The following is a 9,531-nucleotide window of genomic DNA, read 5'->3' on the forward strand; positions in this document are numbered from 1 at the left end:
GATTTCATTGGTATAGGTTGCTACTGCTGGCCACACCTCATTCCACAGTATAAGTTAATAAACTACAACCTGCACATCGGACCAAAAAAGAAAAAGGTGAACAAAGTACAATAGGGAGGTGTAGTGGTTACGTCATTGCCGTTTTTCGTGTTCCACCCTCTGTCCAACGCAATGTATTTCCCAATGCATTGCCCATTTCTAAATAGTCTTGTTTAAAACAAATAAAGCATTAACATTTGCATAGTGTACCTTTTAGGCTTGGGCGGTATAATTTTTTTCACACCATCATACCTTGATGACATAATACCCTGGTATACGTTATATGATGGTATGACTTTCATTTTCATCAGCGGGGGGGGGGGGCAACCCATGTTTCCTAGTAAACAAATCATCGTTAGCTCTCAGAATGGTAGTCAGAAGCCCGCACCGTTAGCGTTAGCATGTAGCCTAGCCATGGCAAACGATTTGATTCCTTAAGGGCTCGAAATTGCCTGGGTTTTGGTCATATGCTCCCGCTGTTTGGCTACTTCTATGTGCAGTGAAAACTACTCGAATGCTTTATAACCTAGTCATTGATTTAGTTCAGGGTAATCTAAGATTAGCCGCAGAGCTAACGCTAGTTAACGTGAGCTAACGCTAGTTAATCAAGCTCACAGAGAGAGATAAACAGCTGACAGCGGATAGTACAGGACGGTACAAATACAATAAAAAAGCGGGTGGGGGCTGTTGTGTAAACGTTGTACTCTTAGTTCACATATAAGAGACGGATTATTTGCTTGCTCCACCAGTGCACCACAACAACACACACACCAACTCTCGTCACACCGCTTTACGGTATTTTCACAGCACTGTCACAACAATTACCGTAAAACGTGAACACCGTTGTGACCCACTCGCTCCACTAGTGAGGACTGGTCTCGCCCTCTGCTGGCGTGTGTGTGCAGTACACTCAAAACTCTGTTTCACTGTAATAGAAACTGAAGCGCATCTGTGATTTTGACGTATTGATTTTCAATACCGTCGGGATTTCTAAATACCCTGGTAAACCGTAATACAGTCATACCGCCCAAGCCTAGTACCTTTCTGTGCTTATTCATCCACAATCTATAGCTCAACATGAAAATATTAGCAATTAATCATAAAGAATTATCGCCAAATTTTATTTCAACCAAAAATTCTCAAACAATAATGTTAGTGATAGAAGGGAACTCATTTTGTGCAAAAATAAGCTATTCCAGACGATCGGGTAAAGCCCTCGCTTCAGGCTAACATAAAAGCTAACCCGGAGCGAAAAAAAAAGTGACACCCGGTCTGCAACAGGGGAAACTGCATTCTCGAGACAGCGCCAATACCAGGATCTGGCCGGTACTGCACTTTCAGAGTCCCGATATGCCGTTTCCAACCAAAATATAGCTCCGTGACATTGAGTAGGATATTAAAATGGAATAAAAGCAAAACAGAGTTTACCACGTATATATACGTGGTTGGCCTTCAAAGGATGGCGCCCAATCACGTATATACGTGGTTGGCCGCAAATCGGTTAAGACAGTGAAGTTCCACGTATTGCTTCTAGCTGTTGGTGGAATTAATGCCTGGAAAGGGGGGGGGGGGAGCAAGTGATTATGTGAATATTGGCCCATGCTGCAGTACTGATTATTTGTAATCTCCAACATTGATCAATAAGTTTGATGCATTTCCTTACCAATGAGATCCAACTCCACAACATTGCACTTGATGTTCAGCTCTTTGAACAGATCCTTCACCTAGCAAGGAAGACATACAATCATTAATAAATGCTGCCTAAAAGGGATATTTCACTTTAGTAGAAAATGTGCAGTATTACCTCGCTCTTATCTAAAGTAATTACAAGTAAACTAGTGACCACTGCTGTCCTTGTCGTCTGTTGTCAACACCACCATTCCTCCCAGGTGTCAGGCTCTCACTCCCACTGTCACTTCCATTCATCTTGTGGAAGCACTTCATGCTTCTGAAGTATTTGTTTGTTTATTTAAAATGATCCCCATTAGCTTATGTCAGTCAGTGTTTCCCAAAATGGGTCACAGACCCATTTTTATTGGGTCGCCAATAAATAATTTTTTTAAATAAAAAAGCTGTAGATGTGTTGATTCAGTTTGGCACCACATACTTATGTGAATCTGGGTTTTCTACTCTAGCATACCTGAAAAACAAATGAAACAGACTAAATGCTCAGCATGACCTCAGAATAGCACTTTCAAAAACCAAGCCCAGAATAGATCTGCTGGTTGAAAACTTCAACCAGCCACATACCTCTCATTAGATTTCATTGTGCCATAGATGAAATATTATACCCATTCTAGCATGATGTCAGGTCAGTAGAATTTTAAAATAAGTCAGTACAAATTAATCAGAATGTTGCTCAATGTAAGAAAGAGTTGAAAAAGGGGTGAGAAATAGAAAAGGAGAGAACATGTTTGTTCATTTAAAAGTGTTAAGAAATTGTATGTACATATGTTATGAGGTGGTGAGCAACTTAAAGGAAAACGCCAACATTTTGGGAAATGAGCTTATTTGCCATCTTCCCTGGAGTTAGACAAGAAGATACATACCTTTGTTGTCTCCGTGCGTGCGTTAGGCTTAGGGAACGCCCGCTCCGTTAGCTTAGCTTAGTCACTGGAAGTGGGGCAGACCTGTACCCTGAAGTTCCCTACAGTGCCCTACAGTCACGAAATACACTCCAAAACGTTCCTGTAAACATGTTGTGACCCGTGTATTTATCACGTGTAGAAATAAAAAATTATTGAATTCGACAATAACGTTTTCTAAGCAAATATACTCAGAACTATTTTTTGCCGAACCACTCCCCTCGGGGCGCAGTCAGTGATTTCACGCATCGCAGTGATACTTTCTAACGTGACGCCGTGTTTGTTTACATTCTCATTTCATTCAAAGGATCCGAACCGATTGAAGTTTATGGATACCATGACTTAAAATCCTCTTACCTTGACTATTAAAAGCCTCCCCAATTTAGAAAACAGTATTCCCATGGCTGGTGTTGATGATATGCTGCACGGTAACGGAGCTAACCAACAACCAACCGGACACTCAAGCAAATAACGAGGGTACATTTTGACTTCCGGTCGGGGGGGGTTCCAAAATAAAAGAGCGACGTCTATAGCACTATAGCTCTTTTATTTTGGAACCCCCCCGAGCGGAAGTTAGCCTAGTTATCTGCTTGAGTGTCCGGTTGGTTGTTGGTTAGCTCCGTTAGCGTGCAGCATATCATCAACACCAGCCATGGGAATACTGTTTTCTAAATTGGGGAGGCTTTTAAATCGTCAAGGTAAGAGGATTTTAAGTCATGGTATCCATAAACTTCAATCGGTTCGGATCCTTTGAATTAGGGCTGGGCGATATGGCCTAAATATGATATCACGATATTTTCTGACCTTTCAGCGATACACGATACACATCACGATGTTTTTCTTTTTTTCCCCAAACAATTCATTATGAGGCTTACCAAGACAGTATTTGAGTTTGCAAGCTAACATTAAAGACAAAATAAAATACCCATGCATTTAGCATTTTTATATTATATATTAGATTTAGATTATTGGATTATTAGATTATATATTGCATATGAGATATTATATGATTTAGATATGAAATATGATTAATTGAAAATGGGGGACCCTGATGTAAACAAGACTAAAGTCTTTCTCTGGTCTGCATCCCCTTAACAATTGTATGTATTGAGCTGTACTGTACCCATTCTGCAATATGTTAATAAAGTTTTTAATCAATCAATCAATCAATAAATAGCATTTTAGCATTTTTATGAAACTACTGTATATTTGTATGTCTCTAAATGTTTTGATGAATTGAAAATGGAGGACCCTTATGTAAAAAAGCCGAAAGTCTTTTTCTGGTCTTCATCCTCCAGTCCACTGTTGTTGTATTGAGCTGTACTGTATTGTACCCATTCTGCAATCGTTAATAACGTTTTCATTCATTCAATCATTCAGCCGGCAACAGAATAATTTTGATCGACAGTCGAGTCTGCCAATTACGTCACACCGCTTGCACCCGCCCTGCTGTTCTTAGCACCAATCGGCAAGTGCTATGCGTTTTTTATTTTCCTGAAAGTCCTCCATTGATTTTGACGAGAGCTCAGCTCAACGACAACGACAACAGCTCCCCGCGGCCGACGAGTGATTACCAGCGCACCGCAGCATGACTAAACGAGGCAAAATGCAACGAATGTTATAATAAAAGCCTTTCCATACATCCGTCTGATTGAAAACTTTATTAACAGACCGCAGAATGGGCATGCACAACTCAGCACAGGCTAAGATATGAACAGTAACGCTTGCTATCTATGTCGTCATCGGACGTTGCTATGTTTGGGTAAATACGCTGATGTTATTGAACGTGTAACTATATAACTAGAGGTGGGCATAGATAAATTTTTTTAATCTAGATTAATCTATCTGCAATCCTGGATTTAATCTAGATTAAAATGGCTAAATTTTTTTTTTTAAAAACCTGCCGAAGGCATTCAAAATATGTGTGTTCTACCCAAATAATGACCAGAAGTAAGTCCTTACTTTTTCTTTCCTCCTTATGTTTCTCAGGCCAGGTGGCCCATTACACCATGAGCCCATCTCCCGTTTCCAAAATGCATTACAGACTGTTTGAAAAAGCTGTTTTGCTATGATAATTGGTAATGAAATATCAAAATAATGTTCAATAAGATGTACTTGTGTTTAATAAGTTGTTTTATTCAGAAGTTAACACAAATAAATAATATTACCAGTACAGTACAGTATCTAGCACACTCTCAGGAGCAAAACAGAAAGAATCATTTCAAACTTGAACTATGTGACATGGCTTGACTCAACTGCTCCAGTGGAGTTGCTCAGTGGCCAATGGTGTCAACTGTGGTTGTACTGGGCAGCTCCCAGGTGTGAATGGAACTGTGTGAATGTGAAGCAGGGCGTTCCTGAAAAAGAGCATCTGTGCTCAGCGAACCTACCCTGGGTAAATAAAGGTTAAAAAAAAATGTAAAAAAAAAAAAAAAAAAAAAAAATTATATTAATGCGTTAATTATATTATCGCGCGATACTAGTATAGCGTTAACGCAGCACGTTAACGCAGCACGTTAACACCGTTAACGGCCCAGCTCTATATATAACGTTAATGCCACAAAACGAATGCCTTTGTTAATAATAAGTAGTAACTTTGATGCAGTAGTGTGTGTGTGTGGGGGCGGCGTTGTTCAAAAGTTTGAACGGGTGTGGACCAGATTGACGCGACACAATCCTCTTGGGCAAAACATCACGATATCCACGATACGTTAAAAAAGTGTATCGTTAATGAACTGTACCCGATATTTATATAATATCGTCATATCGCCCAGCCCTGCTTTGAATGAAATGAGAATGTAAACAAACACTGAGTCACGTTAGAAAGTATCACTGCGGTGCGTGAAATCACTGACTGCGCCCCGAGAGGAGTGGTTCGGCAAAAAATAGTTCAGAGTATACTTGCTTAGAAAATGTAATTGTCAAATTCAAATTTTTTATTTCTCCACGTGGTAAATACACAAGTCACAACATGTTTACAGGAACGTTTTGGAGTTGTATTTCGTGACTGTAGGGCACTGTAGGGAACTTCAGGGAACAAGTCTGCCCCACTTCCAGTGATGAAGCTAAGCTAAGCTAACGGAGCAGGCGTTCCATAAGCCTAACGCACGCACAGAGACAACAAAGGTATGCATCTTCTTGTCTAACTCCAGGGAAGATGGCAAATAAGCTAATTTCCCAAAATGTTGGCGTTTTCCTTTAACACTTTGAATGCCATCCACGAGTTCTCATGTTTACCCCCCGTGGGTTGAATGCCCACTCACGAGAATATTCGTTTTTTTTTTATTGTTTTTTATTAGCGATCTGAAACCATATTGCATCGTTGGAGATCCAGGCACCCCCGGCGCTCAGATGTGAAAAAAGCACCCCCTATCGTCTCCCAGATGGTAAATCACCCTTTTGGATTAGACTCTGGGGGGAAAAAACCTGCACTCCACATTTTACTTCTCACTCATGTAACCGGGGTCTACCAGAGTTCACTCTGGAGCCTCGGAGCCGCGGAGAATGTGTTTTACTGTATACACGATGGATCAATCAAATGAGCGATTTTTTCGAATGGCGATCGGGAATTGGAATAAACCATTTGGATACCATCTGATCTCAGGTAAGGAATCTATGTCATCAGTATTAGGATAATCAGACTAGTTTTCACAGAGATATAAGCTTTTATGTGATTGTGTGTTATCGCTGTTTGACTGTGAGCGCCGTCAGGAAATAGGAGACTCGATTTTCGGCTCGCCGCAAGAGCATGCGTGCGTACACATATACTATCGATAATCTAGCATTTATTTGAAAACGATTCATGACATGGCCGAACAATGACAACGTTCTAGAATATTCCAGTAAAAGGCGATTATCATGGAATGTGTTGTTTTTTCCGTGAAATCGAGTGATTTTCAAAATGCTAGAAAACGGAAATGAAATAAAAAAAACAATCTGCCATGACAATGTTGACTGGAAAATTAGTCTTTGATAAGCGACGGGCAGATTAGACACATAGCCATAATTTAAAACATAGATTAGGCGATATTAACGTTAACATTGGAGTGGATGTGGGCATTCAAGGGACTAATAAGAAATTACACTTGGGCAGTCAAAGTGATAACATTACACATTATTGCTGTGATGTACTTTTATAATTAAATAAATACATTTCATATACATGGTTTGTTGTGTTCTTTATCAGTAGTTTATAAATGTATGTTATGGCAATTCATGATGTATTTTTGTAAGTTTGGGTCCCGGGGAAACACCAAATTTCTGTTTTGGGTCTCGAGCTGAAAAGGTTTGGGAACCCCTGGCTTAGTTATGTGGTACTAGCAGTTTGCAAATACATTTTTGTATAAACAAACTACTGCTGTAAAGATGTCAATAACAATTCTGAGTCAAAAGATATGCGTTTGAAGCATTTGATGCATCTCTCAGACAGATTCTAAACCATCTGCGAGAAGTTTGACAGTTGGTCAAACTACACCTCAAGTAAGAAATAGTTCCTTTAACTGAACATTTGAAAATAGCAATATTTGCACGCAAAAAAATCTATCCCCCCCCCTCACAGTAAGCTGTGGTGTTCCACAAGGAAGCATACTAGGTCCGCTACTGTTCCTAATTTATGCAAATGACATGTCGTCAGCTTGTGACTGCAACTTGTTCCTGTTTGCGGACGACTCAGCCCTGCTGGTCTCTGACAAGAACAAGTTACAGGTTGAAAAAAACCTCAGCTCGGAACTAGGCAAAATCTGCATATGGCTCGCTGATAACAAACTATCATTACACATGGGCAAAACAAGAGTCCATTCTCTTCGGTTCAAATAACAAACTCAGCAAGACCGACGGCTTCTCAGTTACAGTGGGTGACAATATTGTCACAAGGAAAGAAGATATTACCTACCTGGGTTCAATCTAGGGATGCACGATATTGCTTTTTTGACACCGATACCGATAACTTTATGCTCCTCAAGCAGATAACCGATAACCGATATTTATTGTATTATAAAAAAAAAATGTAATGTATATATTTTTTTTTGATAAAAAAAAATGTTCTCAACATGAAACAAAACATATCACAATACAATAATAATACATAAAAAGACTTCCCAGGACAATAACTTAACACCAACTTAAATGTGACCTAACCAGACAACAGAAACAAAAGCCAAGACAACAGTTTTGACTGATAAAGTGACTATATTTATTTTTCCAAATGAAAATTCACAATCCGTCAACAGCTTGTGGTGCATCCAACCTAAGACGCTCAAAGCTTTTTGTTCTTCTTTTTTCAAAGCGGAGCCTTGAAAAAGAGGCTTTGAGTGGACACATCACCACCTCACATCACCACCACAACAACGGGTCACCTGCGGCATCACCACCGCCACAGTGTTGGGGCCGGCGACGACGGCGCGAGCACGCTTGTAAGTTGTACCTATTGACGAGTCGTTTGCTAAATTAAATAAGTTTGACAGAAATGACACAAGGGCTCAAGCCGCTAGCTTTTAAGCAGTCCTTGGTGGTGCAAATTAACCTGGCTACTACGGAGCAATAAGTGACTGCGTATTCAACCAAGGGTTGCATCACAGCCACGAAAGGGGCTAGCTTTGCTTAGCTCCTCGCGTCGTCGTGGGCTTCTAAGTTAACACAATAACACACCGTCGTGGCGGTGGTGATGCCGCAGATGACCCGTCGGGCTGGATGTATTGCAAGTTGTTGCCCTTTTCCCTCCTTGTGGAACTTCTGCATTGCATTTATTACAAATAGCAAGCGATCTTTTTCCTCTGAAACTCTGAGTACCGACGCGGCCATCTTTGTTGTTAACGTTAACTTGAGTGGCTACGTCACAGCAAAGAAAGGGAGCGCTGGATTTGTGTAAAACGCCCTGTTCCTAAACCACACGCTGTCAGTCGTAGCACAGTACTGACAAAACGGGAGGAGCCTACAGTCAAAACAAACGCACTTCATTCCAATTCACCCACACCGCATTTTTTTTTACCAAAAAATATATTATATTATCGGAGCTATTAATAACGTTATCGGGTTTTTCGGGATGACGTCATAATTGCTGATATCGGCCCGATAATTATCGTGCATCCCTCAATCCTAGAGGCAAATCTTTCCTGTGACAAAATGGCATCCAATGTAATAAAAAAGTCAACCAACGAACTCGTTTCTTGTACCGGATCTCCTCACTGGTAAACAAGAATACCCTGAAGACTCTGGCAGCAGCACTCATTCAAGGGTACTACGACTATGCTTGCACCTCATGGTACCACTACCAAAGCACCTCAAAGGCGCTAAAAACAAAATTACAAACATCTCAAAACAAACTGGTCAGACTACTGCTTGACCTTACTCCTAGAACCCACCTCACCCCTGCCCACTTTGACAACCTAGGATGGCTTAGAGTAGACGACAGAGTACAGCAACTTGCAAAGGGCCTGGTCTACAAGATACACTACACGACCAAGGTACCCATGTACATGTCAAAATACTTCCCAAAGGTCAGTGAATACCACGATCACAACACCAGAGGGAGCTCCACAAATCATGTTAAACCCAGATTCGGCTCAAACAAGGGACTAAACACGTTTCGCAATTATGCCACATCAATGTGGAACGCACTACCCAAAGCTGTAAAGGAATGTGAATCACTACCCACTTTCAAAAACACTCAAAAAACACCTACGGGAGACTGCAATTCGAAACTGGCCCCTGTAAATGTCCTAACACAATCCCCTCCAATGTACAGTAAAAATTACCAAGTATGGTCTTGTCAATATTCCAATGTACAGTGTTGCTTGTACAGTTGTACAGTGTCCCCCCCCCCACCTACCCAACCTCCCCCCCACTCCTACCCAACCCCCCCCCCCCCACCTACCCAACCTCCTCCAATGTACAGTTTCTACGTCAAATG

General features: G+C 40.9%; 1 protein-coding gene across 2 annotated transcripts in view; it reads right to left on the minus strand.

The window, feature by feature from the left end:
- Positions 1-9,531, minus strand: part of txnrd3 (thioredoxin reductase 3) — a 63,148-nt gene that overhangs the window by 50,499 nt on the left and 3,118 nt on the right. For both annotated transcript variants that reach the window (XM_084316349.1, XM_084316350.1), the window contains exon 2: positions 1,703-1,763. In XM_084316349.1, the coding sequence (XP_084172475.1) occupies positions 1,703-1,763 (61 nt within the window). The remainder of the gene's footprint in view (positions 1-1,702; positions 1,764-9,531) is intronic.

This window comes from Notolepis coatsorum, assembly GCF_963971535.1.
Source record: "Notolepis coatsorum genome assembly, chromosome: 6".
Classification (NCBI taxonomy): Eukaryota; Metazoa; Chordata; class Actinopteri; order Aulopiformes; family Paralepididae; genus Notolepis; species Notolepis coatsorum.